General features: G+C 38.4%; 2 protein-coding genes across 2 annotated transcripts in view; one reads left to right on the top strand and one right to left on the bottom strand.

Annotated features, from left to right (window-relative positions):
* Positions 1–17,569, top strand: part of cenpp (centromere protein P) — a 93,130-nt gene that overhangs the window by 5,764 nt on the left and 69,797 nt on the right. Inside the window, exon 6 of the mRNA XM_028002879.1 lies at positions 2,117–2,213. Within this exon, the coding sequence (XP_027858680.1) occupies positions 2,117–2,213 (97 nt within the window). The remainder of the gene's footprint in view (positions 1–2,116; positions 2,214–17,569) is intronic.
* Positions 7,634–17,353, bottom strand: ogna (osteoglycin, paralog a). The gene is made up of 6 exons (XM_028002880.1): positions 17,114–17,353; positions 13,268–13,337; positions 12,332–12,496; positions 11,491–11,693; positions 11,193–11,285; positions 7,634–8,561 (listed from the first exon to the last, which is right to left on the bottom strand). Exons 1-6 carry the CDS (start codon positions 17,255–17,257, stop codon positions 8,391–8,393), a joined length of 846 nt encoding a protein of 281 aa, XP_027858681.1. The 5' UTR covers positions 17,258–17,353; the 3' UTR covers positions 7,634–8,390.

Below are 17,569 nucleotides of genomic sequence, written 5' to 3'. Positions count from 1 at the left end.
TCCTTTATAGAGTTTTCTTGTTTCTTTGTGACGATACAACTGAAATCCAGGAAAACCTCCTCACGTCTTCATTCAGTCCCATCAAGATTAATCTGCTCAACATTCCCGGTGTTTTATTTCATTCCCAGCTGAAGATTTTATCTCTTTCTCCCGACCCGGTTCAACCAGTCAGTCCTTCTGCTATCAAACTGGGATCTCTCTGTCTCCGTCTGCCTCTCTGATAGTGCTGCATTAGAAGTCAGGCTGCTGCCATGTTTCCATCGACTCCGTGCGGAATAACAGTCATCTGGAAATTTAACCCGGCTGCCGTCTAGCCCTGGGCCCCCTCGGAAAACTCTGGAAATCCTTCACCAGAATGTCCCAGGCTCCGTCACACTCTGGACCAGACCTAGGCGTTTCCGCCGTGTCATACGCAGCCTGCTTCAGTGAAGAAACTGCTTTTATTTCTTATTTTCTGCTCTGTATTTATCTGGATGATTCAGAAGTTAATTTTGGTTTATATTAAAATGTTAGCAGTAAAACGAGGTCAGGCTGAATTCATAAAGGTCTGAAGATGTTTTCTGATTGTGATAATCATTAACAGTCGTTGGGAGCAGAATGTCTGAAATAGAAAAGAATCAAGGTGCTCCATGGGCCTAGTCAAAGTCCAGACCTCATCCTGACCGGAGTGTAGTTGCATATGAACATGTGTATCATCAGACATCATCAGACATTGGTATTAGCCTGTAGGAGCTGGACTGGTGTGTTGCTAATGTTGAGTAATTATAGTACCAATAAAAGGTTTTTTACTTTCACTGATTTAGAAATCAGTGAAAGTAAACAAAATGTTTTTTTTATTTTTTACAAAAAAAAGACAAAAGAACATTTAAAATCAAAGTTAAAAGTGATGTAATTTAATGACAAATTAAAATATTTACCACAAAATAAGGAAGTGCATAAATATTCAGGTGTGTCAGCATTTTGATAACAAATTTGTCCAGTGGGATGCCTTTAATTTTCCACACCTGATGTACTTTGCAGAGTGAAAACGTGGATCAGTCATAATCATCGTTGCAGTTTTAGTGTTTTTATTGTGATTAAATAATAAACTAGTCTGTGCAGCTCTGCTTTAATCTGGATCCCATTTTATGATGTATTTCTACAGTTTTTTGTTGTAAATATTCCAGTTCAGTTTGTTTTTTAATAATGGGACAATACATATTAAATATTTTAGATTATAGCCAAGTGGATAATTTCCATCTGTAGTCTTACAGGCAGGTTGTTTAAAAAACAAAACAACAATAAAAAAACAAACAAACATATTTCTACTAGGTTAAAGGTTTAGATTTGACCATAAAAATAACTGCACATTTAACTATAGTCATGTTGACTTTTTGGCTTTCCGGGAATCAGATTTTAAGATGTTTTATCTCGTATTGAGCCTGGTTCTGGTTCTGGTTCTGCTGGAGGTTTCTTCCTGTTAAAGAGGAGGTTTTCCTCTCCACTGCTGGTCCAGGAGTAGTGAATCCTGCATTAATGACTCGATTCTCTGCTGGGTTTCCTTAGACATAAACCTTTTTAATGCTCTGATTTGTAACTAGAATTTATTGAAATGGGTGTATGGTTTAACTGAAGTAAAAAAAATTATAAAGTCAATTGGGACAGTGAAATGTACTAAATTTAATATTTTTATTTCATTTTTAGAAATCATTTGGCAGGAGAGGAAATTTTGTTATCCATTTATTTATCAAAATAGGCAAATTTTGTTGATCATAATTGATTTATAAAAGTAATAAAAAGGGTAAAACATCCAAGGGGGTGAATATTTTTTACAGATGCTGTAACTTGTGAAGTTAAATTATTTCTAATAAATCAAAAGTTAGACAAATTAAATGTTATTATTTTCACTATTTGTTTTTGGAGTTGAAAATGAAGTATCTGGATTCTTGTATTTTATTTTTGTGCGTTTAATTTGTTAAACTTTTGCAGTCAGTTTGTGACGTCATAAGATGTTGTCGCTTTGAAGCAAACAGAGACAAAACAGTTTAAGCTCAGACGAGAGGCAGCCTGGCTGTTTGTGGTTGCTATGGTTACGTGACGAACGCCGCCATCATGTGACGACATGCTGTGATTTCAGGGTGGAGGAGACCCGGGACCTCCTGTTGTTCTTCAGAACCATCAGGAGTTTCTCAGAGAAATGCGACGATCGGACCAGAACCTTCCAGCACTTCCAGGTGAGTCAGAGCAGAACTGGACGGACCAGAACCTCCCACTGATCTGCAGACGCCCTGGTTCTGGGTTATTAGACGTCAATGCTTCTTCTGGTTTTGTTTTAATTTTCTCCTGTGGAGAACCAGATGTTCATTAGATGCACATCTGCTCCTATTGTTTACCTCTTCAAACGGTTTTATGACAGCAGAACCTGCTCCAGGTTCTGTTCGTCATACTGATGGATGTGTAAAGCATCCAGAACCAACTGTGTTTGTTTGGTTTTCTGCTGTTATCTGACTCACGGAGGCTCTCTGTAGTCCAGCAGCTTGTTTTTAGTTCTTTTAGGTTCTGCAGAAGCTCGTATTTCTGTGTTGCTCAGATGATGAAGAGGAAAAGAGCCGTAGGTGTTAATTAGTGGGACCAGTCTAAATGTCAGGGCGGGACGGTGCTGGACAGGCTGCAGCTAGATGCCAAATAACACACCAAGCGGCGGCGGCGGTGTGGAACACATTGGCCTGTTTACTCGGAGAGTCGGCGGTCCAGCCCAGTTGGCAGGACCGCAGGACGATTAACACACATTTTCCATACTGAGCCGCGTGCTGCAAACACTGCAGTTTAGCTTCATCTGCATCTGTTCCAGGGTTTCTGTGGAAAATGTCATTCCTCATCGTAAATATCCAGCTGTAACGTTCTCCATACCATAATAACAGCCAGACAACACCAGCTTAAAACCGGTTAAATAAATAAACAGAATAAATGAATTATATGGAAAGTGTTGAATGTTTTTCTTGCTGGTGAACCGCAGCGCTAAACAGACCAAAGCTATTGACCTCAGGCTTTATGAGCCTCAGCAGGGCTGCTCATATTGATGTTCCCTCTCAGGTGCGCAGACATGTTAACGGCTTGTGTTGATGAGAGCCGTCTGATGCAGCTAATGGATGTTTTCAGTGTGGTGTTCTCACATTACTGCATTCTGGTTCTAATCTGGGCTGCAGCACATCAGGAAAACATGTGACTGCAGTGTTATTGTTGCTTCACCCATCAATAGGAACTGAGGCACATTTTCTTCAAGATCTTCTTCCATTGGTTGATTTTTATGCTCCCTGTCAAACTGAACCCATTTTCCCTGATTGGTCTTAGTGATTAGTGGTTTTCTTAAAGCTGTTCATGCCTGGAGCCCTCATGTCCCTTCATCTTGCTAATGTAGAAATGCTCTAAGTCAAATACAGCTGTCTTTTCTTCAATCAGTAAGTCAAGATTTTTTCCTTAAAGATAACGGTTCCCCACTTAAAATTTTTAACAAACTTTTCAACACAATGTTACTCTCAGATGTTTGCTTTATTTGATGCCAACAATTAGACCCTTCTGGAACAGTTCATGTCTTCATGGTTGATTGAACAGGCAGTGTATTATTAAGTCAAGTTTAAGTCACATTTCAGCAACAAGGCAGTTCAAAGTGCTTTACATCATAAAACATCATACAGTTTACAATGAAACAGCAATAAACATTACATTTTGTTAAATGCCGTCATTAAATTTCATGAAGCAAATACACATCAAATATGTTGATCAATTTTCCAGTTACTACTAATCAAAGCAACTCTAAGCAGGTAGGTTTTTAGCCTTAATTTACAGGAACTCAGTGTTTTGGCTATTTTCTGGTTTTCACATTTGTGGTGCATAGAAGCTGAATGCTGCTTCTCCATGTTTGGTTCTGCTCTGCATTCCCAGAACCAGAAGACCGGAGAGGTCGGGAAGGTTGCTATGACAGCAGTAGATCTTTAATGTATTGTAGTGCTGAGCCGTTCACTGATTTATATACTAACATGTCTATTCTCTGAGCTGCAGGGAGCCAATGTTGGGACTTTAGAACTGGGTGGTGTGCTCTATCTTCCTGGTTTTAGTGAGAACGCCAGCAGCAGCGTTCTGGATCTGTTGCAGTTATCAATGCAATCAATACATGGATGAGTTTCTCTAGATCTTCCTTAGTCCTCTAATCCTGCAAATGTTCGTCAGGTGATAGAAGGCCAACTTTGTAACTGTCTTTGTGTCTCTGAAGGTTCAGGTCAGAGTGCATCACTACACCCAGAGTTTGGGCCTGGTCACTATAAAAATTATTGGGCTTTTTATAGCTGTGATAACTGAAGCTGTGCGTTGACTCGTCTTTTTGTAGATCCAAAGAAAATAACTTCAGTTTTGTTTCTGTTCAGATGGTACATCTGAATGTACGGTACAATGGTGCCAATGGTACAAAATGTCAGCCTTGACATTTTGCACATTTTGCTCTGGGTCAGCCAGCTGCTGACCCAGAGCAGCTGTGACTACAATCCAGTAGCTTGCCATCATCAGTGTGTGAATGTGTGTATGAATGGAAGCAACTAATTTAATTGTAAAGCGTCTTCGAGAAACCTTATTGGGTTGAAAAGCGCTATATAAGTGTTCTGTTTGTTGAATAAATGAATTCAGAGTCACCTGGTGACATTGTAATGTAGAGCTGTGTATCATCTGTGTAGATATGGTAACTAATCTTACTTTTATAATCTGTATTGAGAGGCAGAAGCTGAATTCACAACAGTTGAAATATAATTGCCAAGAAAATATTACATCCAAGCAACTCTACATCACCCAGCTGGATGATTGTGGTGCGGTTTGTTAGGCCTGTTACAATAAACAATAAATCAGTTAATCAAATGATAGATGTGAACAAGCCCAATAATTTTCAATTGCATGATTTATTATTTTTCTCTTTTCTCTTTCTATCAAAAAGTTACAAAAGTCTTCAGTCTGGTGCTTTGGTCTCAATTAGCTCTTTTTTGATAGATTTTTTAAATTTAATTTTGTTTTACAGAGGATTCATGTTGTTTCTGTTGTTTTATTTGTTTTGGATATTTAAAATGTCTTCCAGTCTCAAATATTTATTATGGTCTTTGAGAATGTGTTTTTGCATTGTTATTAGGGCTGTTGTAAACGAATATTTTAGTAATCGAGTAATCTATCGATTATTCTTACGATTAATCGAGTAATCGGATAAAAAAAAATTATAAAATAAACTATTGGCAAATCTGCAATAACACCAGTTAGTCCAGATCAGTCCAATATCTCCTTTTTGAGCATCCCTAACAGTTAAATGTTTGTAGTTTAGAAAGTTTACTTGTAACAGTAGTTTGCTTTAACCTGAAGAAAAGTTATACTAAGATATTAAATTATATTCAAATAATAAAGTGGCAGGCTCACAAATATGCTTATAAAAATGTCTATACTCCAGCTTTTAGTTTATGTATTTATCTTCAGTGAGTAATACACATACACGTAAAAGAACTAAGTAAACAACTCATTTAACTCTAACATTTTATTGATAATAACGCAATAACATTAAACCTCCAGTAAAGTTTCAAATCAGTAGTACAGCAAATCTCTTGCTTTTTTGTTCTAAAGTTCAAACAGAAAAGATAGATAAAGAAAATACTTGATTTAAAAATAAAACAAGTTTAGACAAAATAGTAAATACTGCATTTTATACAATATATTTTAAGTCTAAGGTGCAACAAATTCCTTGCTTTTTTCAGTGCTAACACAAAAGAGTAAAAAAATATTCATTAGCTTTAAATAGCAAAGTTAAGGCAACCAGAGAATACAGCGGTCGCATGTCTGTGATGATCATATTTAAAATGCTGTTTGTGAACTCAGCTGCTTGAACAACCGAACATCCTGGAACCCTTTGAACAAAGCTGTCCAACGTATGACTCTTCGGTTCACTGAAAAGAAGCACAATGTAATGATTATTTGTTTATTCCTTGTTATGAATTAAATATATTTCAAGTGCACTAATTTGGATATTATAACATTTAATATTATTAAGTTGGAATCTGCACTGACAGCTCATCTGCCATGATAGCAGCTTTAGTTTCAGTTTTATTTTATTTATGGATTTAAGGCTTTCATTTATGTGTGAGTTTTGAGGATGCTTTAATTAAAAGCATTATTTTTAACCATCACAGAAAAATCTAAATGCAGTGAAATGTTTTTTTTATGTATTGGAAAACAGAATGTAATCTATATGTTAGGAAAAAAATAAACTTACTCAAAATGTAAAGGTTTGAGTTTGTACAGAGTTCTGCAGCCTTAACTAGTCATAATAAAATGCAAAAATGTTGCTATTTTTATTAAAACGATGCTATTATTTATTCTTGATTGCTTAGGTATAAACAAATATAGAATTACTACAAAAAATATTAATCAAAAATTTCTAATTCATACATAACAGTAGCGAGAAGAAAAGACTGTAACTTTTCAGGATGGCAAGACACCAATAAATAAATGCTTTTCAGCTTATGCCTGTAATCTGTTGCTGCGTATTTTTATTAACAAACTTACATTAAGTCCTGCATAATTTCTCTCAGTTCCACCCTCACATACAATTTACACTACACCCGGTTAAGTAACCGCTATGTTTAGATGTAACGTTAGCAAAATAATGTGCCTCAATTTACATCTATAACATGGCAGATTATCACACAACGTAGTTAGCAAAGAGAACATAAACGTTACCTGTTGGCAACCGTGTACGAGTTGGATGCATGTAGCGGGTGTTTTCTCTTCAGATGCTGCAACATTGATGTCGTGCTGTTGTGGTACGCCAATTCTGCTTTGCAGTGGATGCATTGCGCTGTGTTGTCCTTTCTGTTTAGCCTAAAATGTTCCCAAACTTTTGACATTTTTTCGCTTTCGGGGTTCTCCTTCTGAGCATTCTCCGGTTCCCTCCATAGCTACAAACTTAGCACATGTGCTCCAGGCGCTAACGGAAGTGGTAGCGTTGTGCAACACAAAAACCCTCCGGCTAGACCAGTGTGCTGCGTATTTAACAGCATTGCTTATTACAATACAATAAATTTAGCGAAGCTTCGAGGCAGATAAATTTCCTCGAGGATTTTTTGTAATCGAGTTACTCGAGTTACTCGATGAATCGTTTCAGCCCTAATTGTTATATTACTTTAAATGGTCTCAAATCAACAATATTATCATTTATCGCAATTACTTCTGGGACAGTTAATCGACCAGCAAAAGCTGTTCCAGTGACAGGCCTAGCTGTCCTGGTTCTGGTATACAGATCCTGCAGACCCGGTTTATGGAGCTGAAACTGTTTAAAGTTTCTGACGGTGAGCTCAGGTTCAAGTTGAACAGGATGTTGGTGATTTGCGGTTTCAGTGCCAGACTGATGAAAGATGAGGATGGATACACCTCAAAACTTAAGATCGTATTTTTGCAAACTGGAGACAAAGAAACGATGACCATATATCCCTGAAACATCTATCCACCACAGTTTGTCCTAATGTGTGGATTCATCCTATCATACTGCAGCACTGGCTATTAGTTTTATAATAAACTCGTGGTTCTTTTCTGTCAATAAATGTGACATGATAAAAAATGGAGCAATAATCCAGACTGACTGTAATCAAAAACAGTTTATTAACATATCAAATACAGCCATGTTACACACTCCTCCTTCTGTACAGCTCCTCTTATTCACATCAGTTATCATAAACAAAGATTTATTTACCTGGAAAAGAAGTGAAAACAAGAGAGTAACTTTCACATTACTGAAGTTCATAGATACATGTTCTCCAGCTCACCTCAACTGGACCATAAATTAGAAAACAAACTGAAGTCAAGTTACAGAACATCATCATCATCATCATCATCACCACCGTTGTCTGCAAGGCCATGCAGACGAGTCGGATGCTTGAATTAATCACAGCTCATTTATCCAGCGTTGCATCCAGAGGGAAACGTCTTAAAATGTTCAGTTGACAAAGGATCACCATGACGACGAGATTAAATTAGATTAGACCAGAAGAAAAAACTCACCTGTTATTACCTGGGAAAATTATTAGAAGTAAATTAAGGAGCCAGTTTATTTTGAATGAGCGGGGATCCTCCAATGAGCAGGACGTGTTCGTCATGCAGAATAAATTTCCCTTCTTTTAATATAAATTCTATTTTATTCTGGGTCTTTTTCCAGATCTAAGATGAAGGTTCTGTCAGTCCAGAACTATTATTATTAAAATCTAAGAGAATCTCTTTAGAGTCAGGAGGGGAGCCGAGCTGGACCCGTCGCTGCTCGTTAAAGTGACAACACTAACCGAACCAGAACCATTCTGCTGCAGAGGCCTTAGAGTGAGTCTTTGGGACATTGGTTCTCCTCAGCGGTACCGCCCCACAGGCAGCACTTTCATGCAGGTGAAGCTGTCAGGGTACTTGGACAGCACCACCGGGTTCCCATCCATCCGGACCTCAGACAGGCTCAGTCGTAGATAGTAGGAGTTGTCGGACTTGCAGAAGGTGTCTGTGTTAACCTCCGTGATGTTGTTGTCCTGAAACACAGGAAGAGTGAAGAATAAGCGAATGTTTTGTTGTCTAATTTTTCTTCATATTTCAAACATTTCAAACGTATTTCATTTGTCTTTGAAATATGTTTCACCTAGAAAACTTGCTAAGCTCGCTGGTCGGGGCGCTAGGCCAGCCATCTGGCGACCAACGTGTCCTTAAGTTAAAAAAGGATTCAAGTTCACAAGAAGTTTGAAAATATGAGTAGGTAAATATGTGCTATTTGAAAACATTATGAACAAACACGATAAAGTCACGTACTGACCGTTTTATGTTGCCATTGTGCTTCCAACCATTTCAAAGAGACTCTGGTCTCACTGTTAGTGGTGTATTAAAAAAAACAAAACGATAATAGATAAACAATGTTAGACTGGTGGGGGTGCAAATAAAGCTTGGTGGCCCGCCAGGCTGATATTGCACTAAGGGAAACCCTTTAGTAGTCCTTAAGAGTTGAATAGCTAAATTTATGTAAATAAGGGGGCAGATATTATAAATTTATACTTCTTTCTGCTCCTTTTCATTCATGATTTCTTTTAGTTATTCAAATTTAATATTGAGTGAATGAAATAAAAAATTAAATAAATTAAATGAGTTCAAAACAGGCCGATTATTCACAGCCCCTTATCACATTTTGTCATATTACAACTAACCTTTTTATTTATTCTTTTATATTTATGTTTTTACAATTTTTTATGTTTACTTATTTATTTTAACTATTTGTATTTATTTATAATTTTCATGGTAGATTATGTATTTATTTTAAAATGAACCTGAATTTGTTGTATTGGGATTATTGAAGAGGCATTTGAGGGGAAACTTCCTCAACTTTGTGTGGAATGGAGATGTTTTGCTCAGCGACTGCTGGAGTTGGGCACTGGACGGACCAAAAATCTGAAAAGTGTGGCTTGGATTGCAGTTGCAGTAGTAGGAACATGAAAACTCAGAGTAGAAACACTGACAGTCTTTACTTCAGTGGAAATGTCTGTGACAGATGGAAGAAATGGATGTGAACAAAGTTCCAGAAGATTCGGATGTGTTCTCAAGCTTTTACTGCTTGGAGGGATTTTATGACATATATTTTAGGGTTGAGCACTTTTAAAAGGAGAATTCCCTTTTATATTTAAACAAGGTTCTTTGTTTTGCACATAATGTTTGTGTTTTTAAAAAACTTAATGGGGAAACTTTTTTTAGCATCTTATAAAACTAATGCTCTGTTGAACCACAACAGTTTAATTTGTGTAATTAAGTATTTTTATTTCCATTTGGTAGCTCATTGAGACTGTTTTGTTTAGTAAACTAAATTAGTTTACATTTCTATTCATCCATTTTGTATTTTCTTTGAGGCACTAAACATTGTGTATATTGTATAAATTGTATATTTATACATGAATATTTCTATGTAGTTTATAAAGGAAAGAAAAAACAGAAAATTTGGAATATAGTCTGTGATGTATAATTGAGGTATTGAAAATATATTGTGATATAATTCTTTGGAAATATCGCCCAGACCTATTTAGGACTGGACTTTGACTAGACCAATCTTCTTCCCATAATATTTATGGCTGGATGGTGATTGCCCTGTTGGAAGGTGAACCTCAGATTTACTTCCAGGATTGTCCTGATTTAGATCAATACATCTTCACATCACCTCTGACCTGCTTCTCTGACCCATAGCATGATGCTCCCACCACCATGCTTCACCAAGTGGATGGTGTAGTTTTTTATAGTTTTGTATGAAGGGTAAAAAGCTTGATTTTGGTCTCCTCTCATCTCTTCTTCCATGTCTCCTGCATGGCTAACTGCTAACAGGACTTCTTCAGTGACTTCTATAACTGTCGGACAGCTCTCCTGTCAGTCCGGGTGGACGTCCATGTCCTGTTCGGTCAGCAGGCGGTCCATCCCGTCTCCAGGTCCAGATGATGGACTGATCAGAGCGCTGGGAGATTTTCTTATAGAACCTAATCCTGCGTTAATCAGAACCAGAACCTCCTCAATGTTCTCTGGAGAACCTCTGATGACAATTCTGGGGGGGATGTAAATATCTGATTCGATCCCGGATATCGGTGGCAATGTGCCCGATCCACAAGGACAGATCTATTCAGTCTAATTCTATGCTTTGTGCTTTATTATTTATTTTATATTATATTTAGATTTCCTAATTGCACTTTCTGAGTCATTTGAATGGTTTGTTGCCGTTTATTTTTACATGTTTGACTGAAGTAGTGAACCTCTTGTTTTTGACAGTTTCAGTTTATTTATTTTACATTGGCTATTAAAGTTATAACTGTACTCACTGAATAAATTAAAGTTATTTTTGCATGTGTGACCAAGCCTGTGAACCTATTGGTGTATTTAAGTTAGCTGAACTGGTCCAGAGTTATCAAGAAAATCTGTAATTAAGTAGATTATGTCGTTACTTAAAAATATAAATGTTTTAATTCTGGGCTGTTTTTCTGTATCGGATTGGTATCTGCCAATGCTAAACCTCGGACGTTGGGATCAGAAGTGAAAAGAGTGGATGAGTGCATCCCTAGTTCACAGCACACTCTTCAGGTTTTAATCATAAAGGCATCCTAACACCCATTCATCCTCTGTGAACTACTTGTGTTGGTGCAGACCTGTAGATGTAGGATGCGGACGCTCTCTGGGATGAAGGGGACGGCCTCCAGCTGGTTGTTGGCCAGGTACAGGTTGGCCAGGCCGGTCAGTTTCTGTCATGGAGAACAGAGACTGTTCAGCTTCCTTCTCATCTTGAGTTTATTTACAGCAACATCATTCAGCTGCCTTCATTTACAGACGAGTTAATGTCCTTTTTAAGGGCTGAACTGTCTTATTAAATCAAGTCAATCTGGTTTTACCTCATATATAGGATACACTCTCCCTGACTGGTACCAGAGCAGGGTTCTGCTAACGTACCTTGAAGGCGTTGGCTTTTACGCCCTTGGTTTTGAGCAGGTTGCCATTGGCGTTGAAGGAGGTGAGCTTGGCGGGGAGAGCGGGGAGTTTGGCCAGTCTGTTCTCAGCCAGAGACAGTTCCTCCAGCAGGGTGAGCTTGGAGAAGGCGGCGTCGTCGATCTCTGAGATCATATTTCCTGTCAGGTCGATCCTCTTCAGGGTCACTGCAGCAGATAGCACAGGGAGGCTTTTTTAATACCAAATATTCATGATCCAGTCAGGTATTCAGACATCAAATCAAATTTTTGCCAACTTAAAAGCTAAAATAACAAATCCATTAGGGATGCGAATCTTTCAGTGTCTAGCAATTCAATTTCTAGTTTCAATCCTGAAACAATTTTTAATTCAGAAACTAATTTTTCTATTCAGTCTAAAGAATCTGTTTGAATTATGTGACTGATGAGAGGAAAAGACAGTGTAGCAAAAAATACATTTATTTAAAACAATTTCCATGCTGTATCAAATTCCATCAGTGTATATTTAAACAAAAATAGGTTTGTGCATAAATGTTTGCAACTTAAATAACCAAGTATAAGGTTACCTTGGCTAACTGGCTTTTTCTTAAATAAAAAAAATATCATAGAATTAGTCGAAATATGACTTTACAGAAACATAAGCAGACTAAATAAAATTTTTGAGCATTTTGAATCCATTCAAAATTCCCAGGACTTTTTCTTTTTTTCCTGCACTTTTAAAATCCATGCATGTTTTATTTCCCTGAACTCTGAAGTCTCTGCAGCTGTGAGGACACGAAGGTCTCAGCTCTGAGTCCAGATGTTCTGTCCAGACGTCAGGGACTTACCAGTGTCTCCGAAGTCGTTTTTCCCGATCTTCTTGATCTTGTTGAAGCGAGCGTACAGGTAGGCGGTCTCTTTGGGCAGCAGGGGGACGCTGGTCATGTCTGGACTCACCTCCTCACAGTACACAGAACCGGACAGGCAGACGCATAGCAGGCAGGTGGGCAAATCTGCAGAACAGCAACCAGAACCAGGTCACAGAGACCCGGGTTAACCCGACAGACTCGGTCACATTCAGATATTTTTATGGATGTTTATATTTTCACAGTCTAATATCTTATTTTAGGTGATGGTTTATTTATTTTTCCTTGTTTCTGAACATTCAACCAAATCTACTTCATTTAAAAACTCCCATTGACTTCCTATTATATGGCTGATTGTTCATGTTGTCATTTAAAACTTCACCAAACTCAACAGAATCTACTGGGCTTCACATAATTCAACTCTGAGAATATTTCTGTCAAGATATAACAGTTTTTTAAAGTAATTTCTTTCTGCTGAGTGTTTGATTATTCTAGGACTAGGATTATTCTGACAATTAATTGGATTAAACTCTGTGCATTTTGCAGATTTTTCATTTAACCACTTACTATATGCAATAGTAAAATACATAAAAATATAAATAATTACATTTCTTTTTTAAAATAAGAAAATAAACATTGTATTGTCTAGAATGGAATAACATTCATTTAGTAAATACTTGACCATTTGTTGTAAAGGATCAAGATAAAATTTTTCTTAACATCAACATATGAAATCTCAGCCTCTTCTGTCTAGTGTGGAGCTAATTTGTTGATAATTGATTAGATTAGCTAACTAATAACTGGGTGCAAAAGGTGCTTAATAGAAGATTTTTACAGAATGTGAATTGGGTGAAGCTAAAACTGCATCCAAAAGAGTTCTGGTAGAACTGATTTACAGGTCCAGATTCTTTCTCTCACCGGCACCGCCGCCGCCACTTTCCTTTGGTGCAATGCTTGCATCCGGCTCATCAGCAGGAGGTAGCGCCCTCTGCAGGAGAAAACAAGCAGTGTTTACGCAGAGCCTCGTGTTTGGGTCAATCTCTGATTCTGGTCGAGTTAGGAAATTCGCACACTTATTGCAGTGTGTGTACTAACAGGCAGGTTCTGTTGAACTTTTCTGCATTATACTCGTGTTTTAAGGCCTGCAGAGGAAGATAATTTGGTCACATTCAGAGTTTAAATCAACTGCTTGAAATGTCTTAAGATTTCATACTAAACAAACTGAATGGAAGGAAATATTCTGGAATATTTTTGCATAAACTGACGCCTCTTCTTGGAGTAGGAATGTTTCTCTTCCAACAAGTTTTCAGGAATATTTAAATATAGACCTTCATGTTGTCTTTAAACCAGTCTTGGTCCGTTGTTCTCCAGCCTTTGTTTCTTTGGTCTTTGGCTTCTCCTCTGGTTTTCAGTTCAGATCTGACTGTTTCTTATTTGCCAAACTCCAACCCATGAATCATCCCTGATAAATAAACTGTTTCATGTCGACACGAAGCAGATAATTTCGTAAAAATGATTTCAGATTGACTCTATCAGTCATTTTCTGACAGAAAATCTGGAAGTGTGGAGTATTTTTCTGTTTGGATATTGATGAGAAGCGGTAATCAGAGCGCTGCAGTCCTCCATAGCTGGACTCTGCAGCTCATCTGGAGAAGCTATTATCTAGTCAGACATGAGACGTGTAATCTCCAGCTCTCCGGGATCCAACCATGGGTCTTCTCTCAGGAGGACATGTCCAACACATCAAACTAGATGTCCAACCTGCTCAGCTGTAGAAGCAGTGACTGCAGTCTGCTCTCTGGACGTTGTCCCTCAGGGTAAACCCAGCTGCTTTGCAGGGGAAGCAGACGTTGGCTGCTCCTGTCCAACACTTGATAGGTGAAGGAAGGATCAAGGCTCCTGTGAAGCTTTTTAAATTCAGAGTTTCACACCTGACATCCGTGCAGGACCACATTCACCATCAGCGAGGAGGACAGAGAGAAGAGTGCTGCTTCTTTAACCCTGGAAAAGTCCAGTGTCTACAGGAACCAAGTTGGATCCTTTTAACTCAAACCAATTACACCCAATGTCTCCCTGTACAGTGGAGGGGCTATAATTGCCTCCGAACACCTGAGACTTCCTCAAAAGACGCTTATAGCTGCCTATTTTAATATTTCAGACTCTAGGAGCACCGATCAATCAATTGGCCATTTCTTCAATGTGAAATCAGTCCTTGATCCCTTCTGCTCTGCCATAAGAGACTGACTCACAGATCTGTTCACCGGGTCACGCATAGGCCTGCCGCCGAAACAAGTTTGGCTGGACAATAAATTATTCCAGAAATTATTGCAATTAACAATGATATTGTTGTTTTAAGACCATTTTCAAGTAATCTAATGGTAATAATGCAAGAACACGTTCTCAAAGATCAATAAACTTTAAATTCTAATGAATATTTAACACCAGAACTGGAAGACATTTTAAATATCCAAAAGTAAATAAACAAAACTGGAATAACAAGTAAAAAGAACACTGAAGTTTCTGTAAACAAAATTGTCCTTAAAAAAAACTAGTTGAGGCCAAAGCACCAGACTGAAAACTTTTGTCATCCCCGTCCTGCAGTCGGAGCAGAGAGCAGACCGACTCCACTCCGGTTCCACTTTGCAATTGAATCACTCATTCTCAGACCTGCTGCCAAAATCAAAAAGACTGTAAACATAATTTTTTTTAATTTTCAAAAAAGGTCCGCAGTAGGGGTGGGCATTTATTGTATTATTTATTGTAATAAATTTCTTATCAAAATATGAATTTTGATTTATTGTCGTCATGATAAATTCCAAAAACCCAAAACTGTCAATATTGCCGTGTTTTTTCATTGAAAGTGTCATAAAATACCAATAAATTTCTAAATATTTTTAAATGCCGTTACTGTGTTCATGTGACACAAATCACACTTCTTTATGCCATGGAGTCCTAACGAAGCGCTTTGCAAATAGGAATGTTTCTCTAGATTATTATCTGTGTTTGTAGAGGTATGATTGCTGTGCCATGCAGTCATAGTTATATAGTTACCTTAAAAAGAAGTAATAAATAGTTCTTATGTCACATTTATTGTTATTACAATAGTACCACAAAATATAGTCCATATTGCCCATCCCAAGACTGCAGTCTAACTTGTTGTGCAACTTTTGTTTGTTTTTAAAATGTGAAAAATGAAACACTAAAGGAGCTGCAGTTGGAACAGCAATGCTGTAAACATTATTTACATTCAAGAGCGTAATGTGCAGCTAAAACAAATGTATATTGGTTCACTGGTATTGTTCAGTATTTTTCAATAAAATAAGGTGTCGGAGTCGGGATCAAACTTAAATGGGAATCTGCAGGTCAGTCTTTTGAGGATCGGCCAGAAAACAAGATGGTTTCTGCTGTGCATATTGATGCATATTAAGATATATTTGGTGTTTGAACTGGGATTGCACCAACGCAAGAACTTCTTTATTGGTCGCCTTTATTACTTCTTTTGGGCATACAGCCAGTCAGCATCAAGGAAAATTAATGCTCTCCTGGAATGCATTGTGTCTCTGTATTTCAGCTCCCCAAGCTGCATTTTCTGTTGAATATTTTAGATTTTTTCTGTGGACCAGTCCATGAGGGGTCCACTGCACGCTGGTGCCCCCCTGCAGGATGCAGGTGGCGCTGCAATTTAATGATGCATTAAATTCAAATCTGCAGAGACAGAACCTAGTCCTTTCCAGTACAGTCTGAGGTCAGAGGTCATTCATGGAGTGGATGGATCCCACTGAGCTGTTTGCTGCTGCTCAGTGCAGACATAAGCAGCTCTCCATGCTTCAGGGTGATCAGATAATTGGTCAGTCTGTCCCAGAGTTCACTGCTCTGATGCTTCAGCTGCTGCTTTTAGCCAGGAAACAGACAAACTTTGATTCTGAGACCGAACGGGAGCTGGATGCAACATCCAGCCTTAACCCAACCAATCAGGATGAACATCTACAGTTCCATATTTTCTATTTAATCTTATACATTTATCCACATTGATTACATTTGAATGCAATTGAGAGCTGCTGGAAGAAGAAAGGTTGATTACAGTGAAGCTGTGGTCCATGTTCACCATGTCCCACCACGGTTTCCTCATTCTGTGGATTTTTGAGAGTTTTTCTTCTCCTGGAGGAATTTCCTGACAAATATTTGCTGGTTTGCTGGTTTTGCTTGATGCAGTCGACTCATGCAGAACTGTTGTGGTTGGAAGGAGGTTGTCGGTTTAGGGTTAGCTTTGATTGGTGTGAAAACACACAGGAGGTTGTTTGGGTGAACCATCTGCTAGAGAGGAGATGGTTGAATCAGAGCTGACAGCAGCTTGAGGAGAGATGAACCAGTTAGTTTCATATCAATCAGCAGCTGGGAGACAAACTCCAGCTGCTCCTGACGGCCCAATGAGATGCTTTAGATTCTGACCTCACAGTTTCTCACGTTGCTTTGATTGTTCAGAGAAATCTTCTGCTAGGACTTCAATGTTTGTTTTTTTGCTTGATTTACTTCAAAAGCTCAGAATATTTATGGTTTTGGTTTAAGTTAAAGAAAAGCAATCAAAAATATTCTAATCAAAAATTCAAGTGTTATAACAATAAAAATAACTAAACAGTTTTAAATCTAAAGACAGTCATCAACACTGAGGAGAGATGTGTCTAAACTGGAATCATTTCCAGACATTCTTAAGGAATAATTACCGACTTGTGGCTACAGGTCAGATGTAAACGATAACCTTCTCACCCTCGCTCTCCTTGACTTCAAATATTCGCTGATGTATCCGTTGGGTAAAGATCCGGGTCTGTGGCGCAGCTCCGGGCCAGACATCCAGGCCGAGGCCGCCGTCAGCCACAGCGCCAGCAGACAGGTGATCAGGAGCGCCTTCATGCTGTCCAAAGCAGTGTGATGCAGACACCGCCGAGCCTCAAGGAAGTCTGGGTCAGCACCGCGCTCTCAGCTCCAGCTCTGACAAATCACTGCATTTAAAGGCTGAGCTTCCTGCAGAGTTTATAGAGAGCAGCTGTTAACCCTTTCCTGACCACCCACCATCCATCTGCAGGAGGAGAGGAACACACACACGCACGCACACGGAGCGAGGCATCACATATCCTAACAGGCGTAAGCATCTATTTTCCTCTGAAATGTCCCTTAAACATGACCAGGAGGGAGCAGACACTGCAGAGAGAGCAGAAAAAATGA

The sequence above is a fragment of the Xiphophorus couchianus genome, chromosome 20 (assembly GCF_001444195.1).
Source record: "Xiphophorus couchianus chromosome 20, X_couchianus-1.0, whole genome shotgun sequence".
In the NCBI taxonomy this organism is placed as follows: Eukaryota; Metazoa; Chordata; class Actinopteri; order Cyprinodontiformes; family Poeciliidae; genus Xiphophorus; species Xiphophorus couchianus.
Note: the sequence above shows the minus strand (reverse complement) of the source record. Positions and strands in the feature narration are given on the sequence as shown.